Source organism: Pocillopora verrucosa, chromosome 5, assembly GCF_036669915.1.
Source record: "Pocillopora verrucosa isolate sample1 chromosome 5, ASM3666991v2, whole genome shotgun sequence".
Classification (NCBI taxonomy): domain Eukaryota; kingdom Metazoa; phylum Cnidaria; class Anthozoa; order Scleractinia; family Pocilloporidae; genus Pocillopora; species Pocillopora verrucosa.
The window spans coordinates 6,326,598-6,347,679 of record NC_089316.1 but is presented as its reverse complement, the minus strand read 5'-3'; the positions used below and the strand labels follow the sequence as shown (position 1 = coordinate 6,347,679).

At 39.5% G+C, this 21,082-nt stretch overlaps 4 protein-coding genes across 4 annotated transcripts; 1 reads left to right on the top strand and 3 right to left on the bottom strand.

Annotated features, from left to right (window-relative positions):
* Positions 1-3,265: 3,265 nt before the first annotated feature.
* LOC131777861 (uncharacterized) lies at positions 3,266-7,751 on the bottom strand. The gene is made up of 3 exons (XM_059094217.2): positions 7,643-7,751; positions 7,360-7,461; positions 3,266-5,101 (listed from the first exon to the last, which is right to left on the bottom strand). The coding sequence occupies exon 3, from the start codon at positions 5,089-5,091 to the stop codon at positions 3,724-3,726; it is 1,368 nt and encodes a 455-aa protein (XP_058950200.2). The 5' UTR covers positions 5,092-5,101; positions 7,360-7,461; positions 7,643-7,751; the 3' UTR covers positions 3,266-3,723.
* A 1,487-nt stretch (positions 7,752-9,238) lies between these two features.
* On the bottom strand, positions 9,239-11,508 carry LOC131777882 (failed axon connections homolog). Its single transcript, XM_059094238.2, has 2 exons — positions 11,045-11,508; positions 9,239-10,692 (listed from the first exon to the last, which is right to left on the bottom strand). Exons 1-2 carry the CDS (start codon positions 11,452-11,454, stop codon positions 10,257-10,259), a joined length of 846 nt encoding a protein of 281 aa, XP_058950221.2. The 5' UTR covers positions 11,455-11,508; the 3' UTR covers positions 9,239-10,256.
* A 2,107-nt stretch (positions 11,509-13,615) lies between these two features.
* On the bottom strand, positions 13,616-15,881 carry LOC131777865 (failed axon connections homolog). The gene is made up of 2 exons (XM_059094222.2): positions 15,399-15,881; positions 13,616-15,045 (listed from the first exon to the last, which is right to left on the bottom strand). The coding sequence occupies exons 1-2, from the start codon at positions 15,809-15,811 to the stop codon at positions 14,610-14,612; spliced, it is 849 nt and encodes a 282-aa protein (XP_058950205.2). The 5' UTR covers positions 15,812-15,881; the 3' UTR covers positions 13,616-14,609.
* A 723-nt stretch (positions 15,882-16,604) lies between these two features.
* LOC131777886 (failed axon connections homolog) lies at positions 16,605-19,371 on the top strand. The gene is made up of 2 exons (XM_059094247.2): positions 16,605-17,017; positions 18,290-19,371. Exons 1-2 carry the CDS (start codon positions 16,605-16,607, stop codon positions 18,717-18,719), a joined length of 843 nt encoding a protein of 280 aa, XP_058950230.1. The 3' UTR covers positions 18,720-19,371.
* Positions 19,372-21,082: the final 1,711 nt, after the last annotated feature.

Genomic DNA, 21,082 nt, shown 5'->3' with positions numbered 1-21,082 from the left:
TCATAGACGAACTGACGATGTAATCCAAACCGAGATGTTACGAAAGCAGTGGCCTCAGGGATTCTTTATATGAGAGTAGATTTGATTAAATAATGTCCATCCACTGCTGGCTTTCAGTCCTCTTGACACTGTTGACAAAAAGTAATTTTTCAGATAAAAGGTTCAGCTAAATCGAAGATGGCCTCGGACGCAATTGCGTTAATAAACGATTAAATTTTTCTTAACACTTAAATCCCTAAGAGAGACTAGCATCTAATTTCTCCTTCATTACAATATCACCCCTGAATCATGCAGCGGGGTCATAAGAATAAAGAAAAATTATCAGCAGCTAAAGAAGCTGTTGATTGTTACACAAATTCTCCTTGTCAGCACCTTAGGGAATGTATGGGAAACAGTATGGATAATACCTTTACTGATATTAGAGAGAGAAGGGTTAAATTAGCGTTGATATGGAAGCTGTTATGTCACAATATTTAAAATCGATTTTACTTTACAATGTGCACGATTGTCTCGGTTCAAATGAAAGGAGACTCTAAATATAGCTCTTTAAGGTTAAAACAACGCAGGGAGGGAACGCATTTAGCAAAAGTAAATAAAACATATCCTAGGATTGGAAACTATTAACACGTATTTTCAATATCCTCAACCGTTACCTCTCTTCTTAACACCAATTAATACCAGCGTAATACTGGTTTCTTTTTTAATTTAAAATTCGAACGCGAGTTCGAGGATTTTTTTTCCAACTTTTCGATAGCTCGTAAGGATAGGATTGCTGCATGGAAACCCTCAAAACTTTCTTAACATCTTCATTTTCGAATAAGGGGGGGATTTTTCTATCGAGTAGCGTAAGAGGAAAGCGACCAAGAATTTGGCTTTTTGTGTTTACGCTTCAACACTGCAAGTCACTGAAATTCGCCGTTTTCAGGCACAAAATCGAAAATCAATGATGCTGATTTAAGTTATACTTGGGTACGTTTATATTTGGTCTTAAATGGAAATATCATCCTCACGCATTGCAAAAATATCACACTTTTCGATATAAATCCGAACAAAAGAGAGGAACACAAACAAATAAAAGAAAGTGCGTACGTATGTTCCTCCGCCGGCCTTTTGAGAGAACGTGAGGTTACTTAATTTAAGCGGATTAAGTATATAAGTCCATACATAACCAGAGCGGCTAAGTCACGTTAATAAATTGTCTGTTTCAATCATTTTCATTGTAAAGTAACATCAAATAATTAGCAGGAGTTAGCAGTGTTAATATATGTTCATGTGTAAATACTGTCACCACTGAAAGCGAGAAGACATTTTGAGGAGCGAGAAGTGGTTGAAACTATAAATTTAACACTGAACTGATATGGTATTCGAAGGATTCTTGACATTGGATGACAAATTATCATGACTACCACCGAGAATAATTAAGGTAATAAAACTGCCAATGATAATAAAGTAAGACAACCATGTATGACTAATTTGAATGAAATAGTTCAAGAAGACATTTCAATATGGAAATGAAGAAAACGCAAGAGTTCTTGAGACGAAAAGTAAGGGTTGTAAATGGTTATAATGCTATCGGTTATAGGAATATCGCAATAATGTCAAATAAAAGATCAAACTGATAAGTTTGAAATGAGGTACCGACTGCGTTTTCTGTTTTATTATAATTTTTTTCTGATCTTTTGCTAAGTATCCATTTGTGCCAACGGACATTTCGTACCCAAATTAGAATGATTCATATCTAGTGTTTGTGCGTTCGTACCCGACCTACTGGTATATTCGTTCCCGTCCCAGCGTACGCTGATGATCAAAAGCCACGAGTTTTTACGGAATACTTGTTACGATTGGTCCAGGCCGGGTACAAATTGACTGAGTTGGAAACGTACGTAGGTACGAAACGACTGATAGCATTTATCTTTGTCGTATCCTTTTGTAAGGATTAATGAACCTAAAAGTACACAAAGCTCAGTAGAGGTCCTACCAAACTGATTGATAGAAACGTCCGGCCTATTCATCAAGTCAGAAACAAAAGCTTGATGATCAAAAGCCACGAGTTTTTACGGAATACTGGTTACGATTGGTTCAGGCCGGTTACGAATTGACTGAGTTAGAAACGTACGTAGGTACGAAACGACTGATAGCATTTATCTTTGTCGTATCCTTTTGTTAGGATTAATGAACCTAAAAGTACACAGAGCTCATTAGAGTTCCTACCAAACTGATTGATAGAAACGTCCGGCCTATTTATCAAGTCAGAAACAAAAGCTTGATGATCAAAAGCCACGAGTTTTTACGGAATACTGGTTACGATTGGTTCAGGCCGGTTACGAATTGACTGAGTAGGAAACGTACGTGGGTACGAAACGACTGATAGCATTTATCTTTGTCGTATCCTTTTGTTAGGATTAATGAACCTAAAAGTACACAGAGCTCAGTAGAGGTCCTACCAAACTGATTGATAGAAACGTCCGGCCTATTTATCAAGTCAGAAACAAAAGCTTGCGTGCGGTCAGGTAACTTCCGACACAAATTAATAAACCGCAACACTGTCATTTACATTCATTAGAGACCAGTCATTATATCGTCTAGGGGAGGGGGGGGGGGGTGAAGACTATTTGAAAGGGGGTGCACATGGTTTTCAGGGGAAACGGAAGGGGGATCAGTCAAGTCAGTCATCAGCCGTTTATCGCCATAATTGACCACTTAATGTTTAAAATCTCACTCAACAAATACAACTAACACTGATTTCGCAAGAGAACTATAGGAGTAAACTTTACTTAAAATATCATTCCTAACTTATTTGAGTAGTTTCGATCGCTACAGGTGGAAGACAATACAAACAGGACGTTGGGACTCACGGCAAATGTGATTACGGTCGCCTGGTAGAGGTGACCGCTTGCTAAAGGTGAAACAAATTTCGGTGCTTTTACAACCAAGCGCTTGATAGAGGACGACCGCTTCGTACGGTGCCGCTTAAGCCTTCAACCCCTGTGAGTGTTCAAGACAGAATTTCTCCCTACAATATCCTTAAAATTTTAAGCAGATAAGTGATAAGAATAAAGAGAAATATCAGTTAGGGGATTATCAGTCGATCCTGTAACAAATTCCCAGAACTGAAATCATAGGAATTCAGGCAGCAGTCAGTAAGAAGAATTACTAATGAGATCTTGGATGCGAAAGGGAAGATACAGGTTCGACTGTAGTTCCATTCAAGCGATATTGCCCAAAAAAATGGTGATTCGTGAGAAAGCAAGAATAAGACGGAAAATTGAATGTTTCACTTTTTATTACATTTATTTTTTTTTGGAAATCATATTGTAAATAGACCTCTTTAGGCAGTTTCTATGTCGGCTGATAATGTCCGCGGCTAAGAGATTTTCCGAAAAATTAATATTTGGCCGGGAAGCAAAGCTCCGAGGGCAAATGATAAATTTGCCCCAATATCAATTCATATCATGCAAAAGTTTGAAAGAAGATAAAAAATTTTAATTAAGCTTAGAGACAGCTTGATTTACCACCGAGTTTTAAGAACTAGAATCACACTAATGTACAGCATACCGTATTAAAAATTTTAAATTGAAAGGGATCAGGTCCAATGAACAAGTTATATATTTATATAAATCGAATATGGAAGCCTGTCTATTAGAAAACACGAAACTTTAAAATTTAAAGCACAAAATTGGACACAGGCTGTTGGGAATTATTACAATGTCTAAGCGTGAAAGATCAAAATCTTTCACCAATTTGTGAAAGTAGCTTAAAGACTGCCAAGTTTCCTTCAATCAGTCCTTTTACTGTGTAAGGAATGTTGTGCTTGGAACAAAAGCGCTTCAAAATCTTCGACGCAAGAGGTAAACTATGACGAGGTAATGTAGGCCATATATGATGCTCCACCTGATATGCGAGACCACCGCTGAACCACTTGTTAAAGACAGTGGGCGTGATATTGCGAGTGGAGCGAACTTGAAGGCGGACAAAATCAGTGTCACTCATTTCCTCGCTCGTAAAAATTTCCATTGCATAATGACCAACGGTAAAAATTACAGCAAGAAAAATCCCACCGAGTGACTGACAGATCAGTTGGAAAACGATTCTTGAGGAAGTCGTTTCTAGAAGTGATGTGATTAACACTAATGAAACGTAATGGACAGCCATTGAAGAAATCTCGGCGATCTTCATGGGTAAACCACCAACATATTTATGCACAGGTTCCAGTTGAAAGAGAATTGACTGCAGCAGCCATGATATACGAGCAGCAGCATTCAGTGGTAGATAGAAGAACTTTTGATACCTGACCATAAACTTTGGAAGGTCTTTAAGATCTTCAGCATCGCCCTCGATGATCTTCTCTGACCACAACAGGAATGGCATCGTCATAATATCTGGGTCTCCTCCAGCTTGGGTGTGCACAACGTTTGTGGAAGCGTGATGGTGATTATGTTTTGTTTTCCACCAAGAGGTTGAAAAGCCCTGCCAAATGTTGCCAAATAAAAGGCCACCTAAGTTATTGTAGCTACGGTTGGTGAATACCTGATGATGGAGGAAGTCATGAGCAAGGAAGGCACTCTGTTGCCAGAAGAGAGCCATCAAAACACCGCCTATAACTGCACCAACAATTCCATTGAACACAAAAATCGCAACAACAGCAGCAGCAAATATGGCTAAATTAGTGGCAATCTTGAATGCGTAATACAGCTTAGAGGATTCAAATGCACGAGCCTTCATCAGCTCCGATTTCATTGCTATGATATCCTGTCTATACTCTGCCTCCTTTTGGGCATCTAGGGGAGTTACGCGTGAATCTTTTACCAAGTCACCAATGTAGAAGCGAGGTAACCATTTGTGCACTGAGGCAGGATGGAATGCGCTAAACACATCAGTAGCATCTTTGCCAGCGTGCGTGAAAATGATGGTGCCTCCTGGATGCTCCTCACCAAAACTGGAAACGTCGTATACTCTGTTCTTGATCGCTATCCATGACTGCGAGCCATTAGTTCCGTTGTGTTTCTTTAACTCCGTCTCGGTGATGAACCTTTTATTCCCCAGTGTTCCAGTAGTGATTGCACCTTTTCGTTGCACAGTGGTAGGCGTCATAAAGTCGAAGCTTGAAAAAGTGAAAAGGAATAGAAATTTTTAGTCAAGATGTGAACAAAAACAGCATGAAAAAAGAGAAAGGAGAGGAAAGGCTATCTTTTTGTATGTGTTGCGGACCTAATTATATACATGAAAAAATTACTCAGTTCTGATTGGTTAAGATAGATGCAGTTTCCAGGTGATTCAGTGCTGAAGAGGGTCAATTCAGTGCAAAGAAGTAAGAAATCAGATATTCTGATGTCTGAGGTCAATAATTAAAGAAACTCGCAGATAGCTAATCAAGTGTGAGCCTTGGATGTCACAACATTTGGATATGCTGAAAATTTGCGAGCGAAACAATGGCCAGCGTATCAAGTAGATTTTCCTTCGCCACCGCAACAACAATACAGCGGCTGAAAAACAGCTCTAACAACGAAAACACTGTAAAAAGCACTGCTTCTTTTGCCGTGAGTCTTTCTTTTTGCCGTGAGGTTCTTCCTTTTGCCGCGAGGTTAGTTCTTTTGCGGTGACAGTTGTGGGCCACCGTAATATGATTATTTAAGGGAAAGTCTAAATATATAACAGAGCACTTAATGTATAGTCCCTCGGGAAACTAGCCAGTTTTGTTTGCCTCGAGTCATGGACTCAAAGCTCAGGACTGACGAGAAAACAAAAGTAACTGTTTCCCTTGGGACCATACATTAAGTGTAAATTGCTAACACAAAACACAAATAGATTCCATGCTGCCGTCCGAGGTTCTTTACAATATTTGATCGCAGAAGTTAAGAACATCAGTGATACACTCAGCTTCTTCTCGTGAGCCACTTTTTTGTTCATATTACAGAAACACGGTATTATATTTCCCACCTTCAGGGGTATCCTTGGGGAAAAAATTCGTACGCGCGCTAGTTGCTCTAAAGTCCTAACGAAGTATACATCCAAAGAAAGCCTGATAAATGCAACTTATGACAAAAATATTATCTGAGCGAGTTTTCCTTTTGGGAAATGTCAGAGGTCGATAAATACCCTACTCATTTAAAGTGGATGTATTCCTCCCAACATCAAATGCGAGATTTTAGTTCATAAATGTTTGTAAACAACTCACGCCAAGCCAGGAAACCGCAAACCAACGGGACAACAGGACCTCCTACCTTCGATGACAATGGTTCAAAGATGAAACAGATGATTTGAGAGATCAGTACACCTCTACCAGTTTGCTTTCCAACGAAGTAATACTGTTGCGCTTTTGTCTCCTAAGGCCTAGTTCAAACGTCGATCTTTACATGTACCGAACCTAACGTTTCTATTAAGTACAAGTAATGATTGACGTTTGAATCAATTAGGATCGGCAGATTTGTATTCGGATCGACAGTGCCGTTCTATCCGACTCGGCTAGTCGGATAGAACGGTAAAAGATCGACATTGATTCATACGTCGTACTTTACATGTACCGAACTTAATGCATACATTATACATACGTTAAAATAATTATGTTTTACCTACAATTCAAGAAAGTTCGCTTACGTGCCATGCGCGAAAGCCTTCGAACCATTCAAACAATATGGCGGGAAAGGAGGAAGGCTCACGCTCCTCTTGTTTTAAATCCACAAAATATACCTGTATACCCATTGGTAGGCATTAACCGCTGACTGCAATGGAGTTAAGTTCAGTTTTGCAATTAGGATCGACTAAATTCGGATCGACGTTTGAATCAACTGCCGCTCTTAATTATTCGAGTCGACCCAAATTGCAATTAGGTTCGGTACATGTAAAGATCGACGTTTGAACTAGGCCTAAGTTACTCTTTCCGCCCCGTATAATTTATCAATGCGCTGTCATGTTATGCGTGACGAGACCGAACAGCGGCTGCGAAGGAGACTAAATCTGACATTGTGTGATTTTTCATCCCCACTTTTGATCCCCTGTATCACTTGTTACGAAGCTAAGGTTTCAACTTTGCATAGACACATACTGTTAAGGACACCCTCAGTGGGAGAAGGAGTGAATTCAAGTAACTAGCTCTTGAAATTTAAATCTTAGAAATATTCCCATACCTAATTCGCAAGCACTGAGTACGAGAAAGCCCCATGAGATTATAAAAGGAAACAGATTGTACTTATCATTGTAGTCATTGAATTTTCCTCAGGCGAAAGAGATTCGTTCGACGATTCGTGTCAAACTGACCGGTTTATTCCAGAAGATTCCATCGATAAAGCTTTTACTTAACAATCAGGAACTTTCAAACTGAATAATTGTTTACCTTCTACGGGTATTTCCATAAGTACTTACCTTGAAAGACTAAGAAAGGTAGTAAGGCAGTAAAAATGACGAGAGCCGGCCTTGCAGTTATGTAATCTTTACGTTGATGTTGATACGTGACAATGCGTTAGTCTGTTGACGAAGTAGAAAGAAAACATACTTATTGACTTGGTGGAGGAGCCCGGATGGGAAGATATTTCGTACAGGGAAATGCCGCACGGACCTTGCACGTACGGACCTTGTACAGTTCCCATTTCCGTTGAAATTTGTCGTTTCATCAAAAGGTTACTAAAAAAATGCGAGAGAAGCTTACCTCCTATCATAGTGATAGCCTTGAATGAGTGTGACTTATATTAGGAATGCAAATCCACGCCGCAAGAGAGTCCACTAAAATATTGCCATGAAAGATTGCTGAAATCGTTTTAATCAAGTGAAAAAAAAGAGAGGTGTTGAAAAACGATACGTTTTGACCTTCAACTAATATCTGTATCAGGTAAAATATATTTTTTGAAAAAATCTAGATGAACTTTGCACACTATAGAATAATAAGTGCTCTCTGGCGCATATTCAAATTCTCACAAGAAAATTCTTTGACGCCAGATACGTGGGACAGGAAAACTTTGCGTAAGTGTACCACGTTAACCACTGAACTTCCAACAACTCATCGTTGATTCTCCTTCTTAACTATTTTATGTTCCTCTTTACGGTCCTGAACAAAGGTCATTATTTCATGGTTCAACAACAAACGAATTCACAACAGAATTTGAAAGCACCCGAGAAACGATGCTTAAACAATTATTCGCCTCAGGCATAATAAATATAGTAATTAATCCACAATATTCACGAAGACTGAGGTAAATTATTGCTAAATAACTGTTGCTTCGTTCGCATGAAACAGAACCGTCGTGAATCTGCTCTGTTTGCTTTGCCATTACGATGTCTTCCTGAACTGAGTGTAGGGTTATCAACCCTACAGGCATGCCACAAAGGCACACCACAAACGCTTCAAACAAAAGCTCTGATGCAACGCACTCAAAGTGATGTCTTGGTCACTTTCCAGCGCTCCTTCTACTTGCAAAGCTCCGGATATTCTTGTCCTCAAAGAAATCCCAAGATGTTTTTAAAAATAATTACGTCTCTACGCAACTCCATAGGGAAGGCGATGGAAGTGACGTGTGGAGCAATAGCAAATTTCTCCAAGGCGAAAAAATATTTATAAACAATCTCTAACTTATTGTTATAAAATTAACCTTTCGTGACAAGTAGCGTTACACTTAGGATAAAATATTCACTGGACAGTAGCACGACCCTCTGGTGTGATTATGGTTGCATAATCAACGAGACGTTCAAGGACAGAGGCCATGGCGCTTAAGCATCTACTACACAGATCTTCAGGTGCACTGAAACAAGTATATACAGCACTAAATTTGACGTTAGTATATGTAACATTGTATTTAGACTTCAAATTTTCTGCTATTACGGTGGCTGAGATGCTTATATTAATTTACAAATCAAAATGCTGGGAATGAATCAAATTTTGACCTTCGGATTTAGTACACACACACACACACACACACAAAAAAAAGCCAATAATGAATGATCCTCGCTGGTGAACTTCGGTCAAAAAAATCAAGGAATAAAGGAACGGGATAAAGGACGCTCGAACCCGTGCCTTCCAGATACTAGCTGGGTGCGACTAGCAACTGAACCACGTATCTACGTGTTTGGAGCAAGACAAAGCTTTCCTTACGAAGATTTCCTTCTATCTGTTAACTGTCCGCTTTGTGCCCAACGACTAAGAGACAAAAGGCCTTGAACTTCGACTAAAAAATTAATAGTACCCTACGAAAAAATATAGTATAAGATGAAGACACTCAAGAATGAGACTTCTTCAGTGGAGACACTAGATATGGACTTTTTAATACAATGAAAGAACATGAAGTAACGAAAGGAGCGAATTCGTTACACTTCACGCTATCATCACGGAACTAAGACAGTACCTGAGCATGTCACTAAAATATAAATATAAGTGCTAATGATCTTTCTGAAAATTGGTTCTTATGGAAGTTGGTAGCGGAGTTTGTGGACGTAAGTTCGCATTCCTTTCATGCAGAATTATTTTCCGAACTCAACACCAACATCGCATTGATGAGCAGAAATTATTATTACTGTTAACTTTTGTTTCCTAAGCAGCTCATCCGCAACTAGGATGGGTGTTTTTAACTTCAGAGCTGTGAGTTTTGACGTAAGTTTGTTCTCTTTAAATGGCGTAGAGTCTATTGTATCCGCTATCTTACTTTTGAAATTCTTTCCGAACAGATGGAATATTTTAATAAAATCGCTTAACAACAAAGATACATTTTCCACTCTATTGTAACCGTATTCAAATATTACAGTTTGTGTGATAATAGAACCTCGCACCCGCTGATACATAAGCAAGTAAGCTTTTTCGATTACATAATTGAGTTTGCTAAAGGTGATGTCAACTGTCGGTATGAACTAAAATAAAATTACTGTGGAACCAAACGCTGTCTGATCCTTGACGTTCGTAGCAAGCTCACTTGAAGCAGGTCAGGAAATCGTGACGAGTTTCCGTTCTCGCTACCAAATGGTCTCTACCGAGCTCTTTTCCCCGCAAAAGTCCACTAAGTTCGGAAAAAACCTATCGTCGCAACTTGCAAGTGGGTTTAAACCTCCAGAAACCGGCGTTGATTGAAACTGCTGCTCACAAAGACTCTTTCGAAACTCTTAGGTAATCATGGGATTGGAACTTAGAAATGTGAGAAAGAAAGCAAAGTTGGTATTCAAGATTACTCTCAGTCCTGTTTCTGTGCGGTATTGAAAACAGAAAAACCAAGCGAAGAAGGCATGGGAATGTATCATAAAACGTAACTAAGAAGGTCGTGAGATTGTGGAAACTTCTAGTTTTAGGCAGACTTAGGTTTTTTGGAAATGATATCATCCCAATCTGGAAAATACAGCTCCTTCATTCGCTGAGCGTGTCTCTGAAGATTCTGAGCTTTCGTCTTGGCCGTGAGCTCGGCAAAAGGACTTTGTGGACAATCCCAGGTTGCTCCACAGACAAAAGCGAATACTGCAGCGTCAGCAAGGCAAGGCTTTTCACCAAACAGGAACTTCTTCTGCCCCAAAATTTCTGACACTGCAAGAAGATCCCTTTCCGCTATTTCATAGAGCTCCTGCTCCGAGTGTCGACCCATTCCGTGCGACCATAAATCCTTCTTGACCCTTCGCTGGATCATATAGTATAAAAGATACTTGATCGGCATGATAAGATGACCAAACAGTATCTCGCGAAATTTCTCAGCATAGCTGGGAGTAAAGAATCGGTAGTACTCAAGGGCCCTGTAAATAAAGCAGAAAATGTTCGAAGAAAGATCGTTTGTTTGTCCCTCAGCCGTACATAGTCACGCAATAGCTAAAGCCGTACTTGTGCGACTTCAGGCTGGAGGAAAAACCTCGAGAAATATTGTTATTGAGAATGACCAGGTTATTTTTCGAAAAAGTCACACACAATTTATCTATAAAGACCTTGAACTGAATAATGAAACGATTAAACTTGATCTGACGTGACAGCTATAAAGTGGCATCTGCGAACCGACGAAGCGTATCATTATGAGTTTACTTTTTAGCATACACTTAGTATTACGCACAAAATAAAATAGCTATTCATAATGATAGCTAAATATTCACTCACCAGTAGGTATTTTCCTCCAACATAGTTCGAACAGAGTGCGCGATGGCTTTTTCATCGGAATTCAAGTGAGAATCGATGTCAATTTTGAACTCTTTCGTCAGGAACCGAATACAAAAATTAGAGTCTGCTGTGTCGCGCCCGTTGAACTCAATCCACGGCATTTTGCCTTTTTTGGAGAATTTAAAACCATATTCATTTTCGTACGGGATCTTTGTCATGCGGAGGAAAGTTTCCAACTTCAAACATGGCGGAGAACCCGAAACACAGAACTCGGAAGGAGGAAACTGGTATAGAACTACCGTTCCAGGCCTTGCAGATCGCTTCTTTTCTTTTCCTTGAAATATCTTGGCGATGATATAAACGAAGAGGACGACGACTGCAGCGATACCGAAGTACTGTGACACCTGCATCTTTTCAGTATGTGCAGGATGTAGGCGGGAATTGGTTGAAAGCACTCCGTTGCGTGTTTGTCACGCAAGCGAGATTTTAAATATGCTAAGTCATGATCGCATCGAGGTAAGCGTGGCACCAAAGGTCAATTCACATAATCATTAGTTCGTCATCAGTTCAGATATCAGTCCACTGTAGCGTGACATTTACTTTAAGCTTAACAGTACTGAAATCGTGAACATCTCGATTCTTTTGCAATGTGTTTCAGATTTCCAGCTAGCTCTCGAAGAAAGTAGAAACAAGTTTCACCTACAATCCAGAAGCCTCTTTGCATTGCAAAACGGTATTCCCTCTCACTGTTACAAGCAAAGTTACTGAAGAAAGAAAATCATTTAATTTTCAGACAAATTCCCCAATTTTCGCATGTTTGATTGTTTGTTTTTGCATCTGTTGCATTTCATATTATTATCAGTGCAAATGGTAAAAAAAAATTAATGTAAGTATTTTACATTTTGATAAGCCTTTTGAGAACTGGAACTGGCAGTGATGGCTCGCCAATAAATTCCTTCACACTTCTTTGACCTTCTTTGTTGCAAATCAGATTTACAAAAAAAAAAAGAAATTAATTAAAACACTAGCAGCTCAATTTTCTTGTTGAACAAAATTCATACATCTGTATATAAAGGATAAAGAAGAGACAAACAGAAACAAAAACAGAATACTAAACTAACTGAAGTAAAGGAACGGTTTTCCAAAAGCGTTACTAATTTCATTATTTAATTCCATGTGAGAGGCTCATTTGCATTTATTCTCACACGCATCTTGGCATAGCCTGGCACAGTTGTTTTACGTCAGTTTCTTTCCTCACCCTTATCTTTGAGTGGCTCTCCGCCATGTTTAAAAGTAGAAACGTCCCTTCGCATGGCAAAGATTCCATTCGCTTGAAACTTGCCTCGTCTTGTTCTGAAGTCTGGCCACGGCCTTGTTGTAATGCACTCACTGTGTGCATGTTTGGGTTCATGCCTCTTTCTTTTCATGCGCGAGCTGCAAGTTCTCTTTTAAATTTGCGCGTGTTCGATAACGTGCCAAATTATAGACTGTTAGTTACAGCTGCAGGTTTTGAAAGTAAAAAGTCTACAACCTAAGTGATCATGCTTAAGTGTGACCATTATCTGGGGTACTGACAAGGAGAATTTGTTAAACAATCAAGATTGCATTTTTGTAACTTGAATGTTTGATTCAGGTGTAATGTTGTAGGAGAAGTTAAATGCAAGTCTCCCTTAGCGGTCAAAGGGTTAAAGAGAAACCCTGTTCAAGAGTTTGAGATTTACCTGACAAGCCAAACACCCTGGGTCGTAATAACCCCCTCCCTCCCCTCCCCCCGCTAGTCTGGAAGGAGTAGGAAAGAGGTTAGGAACAATTCATGGCGGTGGAAAAAGTCACACACAATTTATCAATGGCGTCTACAACTTCTTCCAGTTCAATTTTCCCAAAGTATGACAAAAAAGTTCGTTCAACCCTTCGGCAAGGAAATTCTGTTTCAAAGCATACTCCAAGTACTGCGAAATTACCATTTTAGTCAGCCAACTTCGCCGAATTCGGCCCTCTTTCACTAATAGCGGTGGTTTCACTATGCTTTCATTCTTGAATTGCTCGCCACAGCATCTTATCAGATGAGTGTTACCAATACGCATACCAGGCATGAGACTCTTGGTGCGAGGCGTGCGAGGTATACGAAATATAGAGAAAAACTACAGAAACATCTTTTATTCAAATAGAAGACAGTCCCTGTTGTATAGTTGTAGAGTATTGCAGTAAAAAAAGCACTGTGATATAAAATGCAGAGGGATCAAAACGAACAGCTCTTGACAATGCCAAAATTGTAACAAATGGAGGACTTGCTTAGAAAAGAGTTTGTGCACTGACCAATTGATCGGCCGGGGACTGGGAAGGAAATTAACAGCATAAATATGCGCAAGAGATTATAAGCTGAGAAGTTTACAGTTTCTTGATGCGTGCCCAATATAATTTTATACAAAACTTTCGCGCCGTTTGTTAAATGATATCTCAACATCAAATACTTGCGAGCGAGTTTAGACCTCCAAAAACCGGGGTTTACACATAAACTTTTCATTTCCGATTTATTCGAAATCTTTGCTCTAGCATTTCAAAAAGTATTGAAAAAGCCATAGTAGCTTTTGAATTTCCAATTATTACATTTCGCTTGTTACATGCCTGTCATTAAACACCTGTATATCGGTGCTTTAATGACCATTACTGTTGAAATTGCATTTCAATATAAGTGCTAATGATCTTTCTGAAAATTGGTTCTTATGGAAGTTGATAGCTGAGTTTGTGCACGTAAGTTCGCTTTCCTTTCAAGCAGGATTAATTTTCCGAATTTAACACCAACATCGCATAAATAAGCAGAAATTATTATTACTGCTCACTTATATTTCCTAAGCTGCTCATCCGCAACTAGGATGGGTGTTTTTAACTACAGAGCTGTGAATTTTGACGTAAGTTTGTTATTTTTAAATGGTGTAGAGTCTTTTTTATCCGCTCTCTTACTTTTGAAATTCTTTCCGAACAGATGGAATATTTTAATAAAATCGCTTAACTACAAAGATACATTTTCCACTCTATTGTAACTCGCTGATACCTAAGCAAGTAAGCTTTTTCGATTACATAATTGAGTTTGCTAAAGGTGATGTCAACTGTCGGCATGAACTGAAATAAAATTACTGTGGAACCAAACGCTGTCTGATCCTTGACGTTCGTAGCAAGCTCACTTGAAGCAGGTCAGGAAATCGTGACGAGTTTCCGTTCTCGCTACCAAATGGTCTCTACCGAGCTCTTTTCCCCGTTATTGTTGCGTTCCCCGCAAAAGTCCAGTAAGTTCGAAAAAAACCTATCGTCACAACTTGCAGGCGGGTTTAAACCCCCAGAAACCGGCATTAATTGAAACTGCTGCTCACAGAGACCCTTTCGAAACTCTTAGGTAATCATGGGATTGGAACTTAGAAATGTGAAATAAAAGCAAAGTTGGTATTCAAGATTACTCTCAGTCCTGTTTCTGTGCGGTATTGAAAACAGAAAAACAAAGCGATGAAGGCATGGGAATGTATCATAAAACATAACTAAGAAGGTCGTGAGATTACGGAAACTTCTAGCTTCAGGCAGACTTAGGTTTCTTTGAAATGATATCATCCCAGTCTGGAAAATACAGCTCCTTCATTCGCTGAGCGTGTCTCTGAAGATTCTGAGCTTTCGTCTTGGCCGTGAGCTCGGCAAAAGGACTTTGTGGACACTCCCAAGTTGCTCCACAGACAAAAGCGAATACTGCAGCGTCAGCAAGGCAAGGTTTTTCACCAAACAGGAACTTCTTCTGCCCCATAATTTCTGACACTGCAAGAAGATCCCTTTCCGCTATTCCATAGAGCTCCTGCTCCGAGTGTCGACCCATTCCGTGCGACCATAAATCCTTCTTGAACCTTCGCTGGAACATATAGTATAAAAGATACTTGATCGGCATGATGAGATGACCAAACAGTATCTCGCGAAATTTCTCAGCAAAGCTGGGAGAAAAGACTCGGTAGTACACAAGGGCCCTGTAAATAAAGCAGAAAATGTTCGAAGAAATATCGTTTGTTTGTCCCTCAGCCGTACATTGTCACACAATAGCTAAAGCCGTACTTGTGCGACCTGAGGCTGGAGAAAAAACCTCGAGCAACATTGTTATTGCGAATGACCAGGTTAGTTTTCGAAAAAGTCACACACAATTTATCAATAAAGACCTTGAACTGAATAATGAAACGATTAAACTTGATCCTGACGCGACAGCTATAAAGTGGCATCTGCGAACCGACGAAGCGTATCATTACGAGTATACTTTTTAGAATACACTTGTTATTACGCACAAAATAAAATAGTTATACATAATGATAGCTAAATATTCACTCACCAGTAGGTATTTTCCTCCAACATAGTTCGAACAGAGTGCGCGATGGCTTTTTCATCGGAATTCAAGTGAGAATCGATGTCAATTTTGAACTCTTTCGTCAGGAACCGAATACAAAAATTAGAGTCTGCTGTGTCGCGCCCGTTGAACTCAATCCACGGCATTTTGCCTTTTTTGGAGAATTCGAAACCATATTCATTTTCGTACGGGATCTTTGTCATGCGGAGGAAAGTTTCCAACTTCAAACATGGCGGAGAGCCCATCGAAACACAGAGCTCGGAAGGAGGAAACTGGTGTAGAACTACCGTTCCAGGCCTTGTAGATCGCTTCTTTTCTTTTCCTTGAAATATCTTGGCGATGATATAAACGAAGAGGACGACGACTGCAGCGATACCGAAGTACTGTGACACCTGCATCTTTTCAGTATGTGCAAGATGTAGGCGGGAATTGGTTGAAAGCACTCCGTTGCGTGTTTGTCACACAAGCGAGATTGTAAATATGCTAAGTCATGGTCGCATCGAGGTAAGCGTGGCATCAAAGGTCAATTCACATAATCATTAGTTCGGCATCAATTCAGATGTCAGTCCACTGTAGCGTGACATTTACTTTAAGCTTATCAGTGCTGAAATCGTGAACATCTCGATTCTTTTGCAATGTGTTTCAGATTTCCAGCTAGCTCTCGAAGAAAGTAGAAACAAGTTTCACCAACAATCCAGAAGCCTCTTTGCATTGCGAAACGGTTTTCCCTCTCATCGTCACAGGCAAAGTTACTGAAGAAAAAAATCATTTCATTTTCAGACAAATTCCCCAATTTTCGCATGTTTGATTGTTTATTTTTGCATCTGTTGCATTTCATATTATGATCAGTGCAAATGGGAAAGAAGAATTAATGTAAGTATTTTACATTATGATTAGCCTTTTGAGCACTGGAACTGACCTTCTTTGTTGCCAATCGGATTTCACTAAAAAAAAGAAATTAATCAAAACACTAACAGCTCAATTTCTTGTTGAACAGAAGTCATAAATCTGTGTAAAAAGGATAAAGAAAAGACAAACAGAAACAGAAACAGAATACTAAACTAACTGAAGTAAAGGAAAGTTATCCAAAAGCGTTACCAATTTCATTATTTAATTCCATGTGAGAGGCTCATTTGCATTTATTCTCTGACGCATCTTAGTTGTTATTAGTTGTACCTTGAGGAAAACGCGATGAAGACAGAACTACTTGTTGGAATCACTACAGCCGCATTCTTCATCGTTTATTTCCTAACGAGAGCACGGCGCAGAAAACAGAACAAACGGCCTGTAAAACCTGGCACAGTTGTCTTGCATCAGTTTCTTCCCTCGCCCTTATCTTTGAGTGGCTCTCCGCCATGTTTAAAACTAGAAACGTTCCTTCGCATGGCAAAGATTCCATACGAGAGCAGATATGGCTTGAAATTCTCTAAAAAGGGTAAAATTCCGTGGATTGAGTTTAACGAGGAAGAAATCGCCGATTCCAACTTCTGCATTCGGTTTTTAAGGAACGAGTTCAAAGTTGACGTTGACTGCTCTCATTTGAGCGACGCAGAAAAAGGACTTGCTCACAGTATTCAAACCACGTTAGAGGAGAACACGTATTGGTAAGTGTTGCTTCGATCGTTTTTATTCCCTTTCCTTAAAATTTCTCGTTTGCCTAAGGTGAGAGGCACTTGTAAGCTTCGAGCGGATTCGAATGATTACGTAATCACAACTACAGAGGACAGTTAGGGTCACGCTACACAATCATTTCTCAAAGCCGATATTGGAGCTTGCTGTGCAGTTGCCTGATGATGTAATTGCTACATGCCCAGTAGCTGTTGTGCTTGGTGGCGTTTCTTATAGTCTCGTTTTCCAGTCTAGTAGTTTATTGAAAATTAATTGAAGAAACACAAACAAACTGCTATGTATAATCGTTTTGCATAAACGTTAAAGATTGACCAAGTAATACACCATGTTCGACGGTTCAGTTACCTCTTTATATCGCACCTTGCATCTGCTATGGAGAACTAACAAACCGATAAGCAAACCAGGGTGAAACTGGCCTCAAACAAATGAGACTGGAAACCAATTAGATTTCTTGCGTGTGCAGGCAGTAGACTGCCTATGAATAGGAAAATTTGGCAAAAGAGACAAATTTTCTCCAAATTTTCCGTGTATATTTTTTTTTGCTGCGCTGTTACCTAGATTAGAATACTTTCAGTCCAGTCTCTAAACGACGACCTATGTTGGAGTCTCAAACCTTTGTGTACACCGCACTAAGTGTTTGAGGAAAATAAAGCTGCAGAGCTTTTTTGTCTTGAATGGTTGCAAAGCGCTATTACTGATGCTGCTCAATTACCAGCCGCTGTTTGGCGATATGAGCCCGCGCTCCCCAAACCCTTTATCTTCTCGAGGAGGAGCGAAGGCCGGACACGAGAGAGCGGCGGAAATCGAAACTGCTGTCCATGGTGTTTCTGATGTTCCATGTTAGCGTTACTAGTGTTTCGCGATGCTCTCGAATGTCGTTGTTTTTGATTTTTTGTTGCTATTTTTGTCAATGCTACATCGTTGGTGTCACTGAAGTCGAATTGTTTTTGTAATACTTTGATGGGAGATGTTATCAGTTTGTCATAGTTGGCAGGCAGCAATGAAGTAGGTGCTCTGCATGGCCTGGAAGTGGGGGTTGGAGGGAGGGTGGCAGGCCGAGGAATAACCGGCAGCTGATAGGCTAGCATCGAATCCAGGATACAACGGCGTTTATCGAGCTAATCTCGTATAGAAAATTACTCGTTCAACCACGTAAAGCAGAGTGTCTACAGACCATTGCTGCAGATTACTTCATATTTAAACTACTTGAGGTAAAACCCTTACGTATACTCCTTTGTCCTTTACAGGGCCCTTTTTTATTACCGCTTTTTTTCACCGGACTATGCCATGTATACGCGAATGCAGCTGTTTGGGCATTTTTCCTGGCCACTCAGATATCTGATATTCTACGTTATACAGAAGCGATGTAGAAGAGATGTGTGGTCTCAGGGCATTGGTCGACACTCCGAACAGGAGATCTATGAAATAGCTGAGAGGGATCTTCTTGCAGCGTCCGCAGTTTTGGGGGAGAAGAAATTCCTCTTTGGAGATAAACCCTGTCTTGCTGATGCTGTCCTTTTCGCCTTTGTTGCATGTGCCTCGTGGAATTGTCCTCAAAGTCCTTTTGCCCAGCTCACCAAGACTAAAGCGACAAATCTTGAGCGGCATGCTCAACGAATGAAAGATCTCTACTATCCCGACTGGGATGAAATCACTAGGAAGCTTAAATCTGACTGAATTCTTGGCATCGTAGAGATTTTTTTTTTTATTCCTTATACTGTTTATTATTTTAATTCATAACTAAAAATTCTGAATGACTTTGTATAAGAGTACTGGCAAAGAATATGCGTGGATTTGCTCACGATTAATACTAAATCTTTGTACCGATTGAGAGCCGTTTTGCAATACAGTAAGGTTATAACAAAGTCGGAATAGGGCGCTACAAATGTAGTCGAAACAAAGATGATTCCCTATATTACACTCCATTGTTAATTCTAATTATGATAAGCAATGGTAATAGACAGGTTGGTCGGTAATCATGCGAGCGGTAACAAAATCGGACGACCGCGCAGCGGATTCGTATGATTACAGACCGAATTGAACGACACGAAGTCCTGTTACCAATTAATCATAAAATTTACTGTTTCCGGTAAAAGGAGAACAGCCAAATTACGAGATTCTATACAATGTTTCTATGGTAATTGAAATCATGTTTGTGATCGCATGATTGGTTGATGTAAACTACAGCTTTAAATGTGACATATTGAATTGTTCGATAACAACTTGGCACGTGAATTAGAGGAAAATACGAGTTTTTTAAACCAATTACAATCGAGGAAAATGTAATTTTTATGATTACTAGGGTAAAAATGGTGACATAATATTCTAAATCTACTGTTATCTATGTTATCAAGAATATGGAGCACTAAGAACCACTAATGATAAACTATTTACAGCACAGTACTTACGATCATAGGATTTTAAGGATAAACTATTCAAAAGGCAGAAATTACAAAATGATGCTAAAAATAATAACGATTTACAATACGTGATACTTTGAGTCGAGCCTATATTAAGTGGCTGGTAAACCGCTCGCTTTTGATAATTCATGATATCATGTTCCAATCCCATAACTTGCTCATCTTAGGCCCGTTTACATGGAGATGGGGGACCCCAGGTAGATGAGGTAACCCGCTTAGGTGAGGTAACCCGCCTTTCCATATAATCTCTCATTTTATCTTGGTCATGTTTACATGATGGGTGAGGGTAACCCGCCAACGCGGGTTTCTCGGTCTGCCAAGTGGGGTAACCCTATCAGCCAGGGTGACAATTTGCCATGTAAACGTCTCAAGGTGGGGTAACCCGCCCATCTGTCGCATTCATAGCAAAAAGCTCAAAAGCTAAACACGTATGTTTTAAAACTTTGTACATTTCCTAGCCGTCTCATGGCAGAAATCACCAGAAACCGCACTGGACACACAAGGAGTGTAAAATGTTCACATTTCGGAATATTTAGCGTTGTAAATCGACCATATTTTGTTTCCCAAACTATTCCTTATCATAAGGAATAGTTTGGGAATAGTGCATGCATTACTCGTAATAAAAACAAAACAAAACAAACAAACAAAACAATGACAAAAAACTTGTGATGACGTAAGTTCACTTTTTTGTATATGAAGGTCAACTCACAGAATCCACAAAAAATTAGAACCCGCAATTGTTCATGTTAGCATTGTAATATAGTATTATTGGGTTAAATACTTTGGCACAAAAGCTGCATGGTATCTCTTATTCGCCTGACCTTGCGGGCGCGATAACCTCATAGCGCGGTTATCTTGGCCATCACTGCATCAACCCGAAATACTTTAAACTTCCGTAATAGTGATAATGATAAACTTCGTTGCTAGATACGTTGGTTTATTTTTGTCTGAGATGATGATGTAGATTGGCAACCGCAAGGAGTTCTTAAGCTGACGTTTTGAGCGTTAGTCCTTCGTCAGAGCGAAAGAGCTGACGTAATGTTCACGCTCAAAACTCTTCACAATGGGCAATTTCATAATAGACTAAAAAAAAACTTGTAATACCCACCAGCGACAACACTACCACAGTTTCGATAGAAACTTGCCCCCTTTTTTCAACTTCATCGTCGTGTGTCTCGAAAATTCGGGATTAGATTTGATATCAGCGAGGTTAGAATTATCGTCGTGAGTACAAAGAATTGTTTAGAATCTGTTCCCGCTATCCATTTCTTTTGTTTTCTTTTCTCATCTTATTAAACGAATACCTTATACATCTCCTTATACATCTACGTACTTTTGTTTTATTTGACTCGGATGTGATCACGCTATACACTGATTTAAGCAAACTTCAAAAACTTCACAATTCTTGCTCTTTATGGTAAAAGCTGATTCCGCACAAGCTGCCCATTTCTTTGAGAAGAGCATAAAGCTTTTAAAGCAATGCTCTCGGAAATTCGAAAATGTGTGAATTTCGAGAAAAGGAATCTAGTCGTGCGGGTTTTTTTCCGTGTTTATAGATTAATCAAACTGTATCCTTAATTAGTTCGTTATTGAAACAAAAGAAAAATGTTGTATTGAATA

Coding starts and splice junctions, on each gene's coding strand:
- LOC131777886 (XM_059094247.2), top strand. CDS start 16,605: ATGAAGACAGAACTACTTGTTGGAATCACTACAGCCGCATTCTTCATC. Junction 17,018..18,289: donor TTAGAGGAGAACACGTATTG/GTAAGTGTTGCT, acceptor TGTCCTTTACAG/GGCCCTTTTTTATTACCGCT.
- LOC131777861 (XM_059094217.2), bottom strand. CDS start 5,091: ATGACGCCTACCACTGTGCAACGAAAAGGTGCAATCACTACTGGAACA.
- LOC131777882 (XM_059094238.2), bottom strand. CDS start 11,454: ATGCAGGTGTCACAGTACTTCGGTATCGCTGCAGTCGTCGTCCTCTTC. Junction 10,693..11,044: donor TTGGAGGAAAATACCTACTG/GTGAGTGAATAT, acceptor CTTTATTTACAG/GGCCCTTGAGTACTACCGAT.
- LOC131777865 (XM_059094222.2), bottom strand. CDS start 15,811: ATGCAGGTGTCACAGTACTTCGGTATCGCTGCAGTCGTCGTCCTCTTC. Junction 15,046..15,398: donor TTGGAGGAAAATACCTACTG/GTGAGTGAATAT, acceptor CTTTATTTACAG/GGCCCTTGTGTACTACCGAG.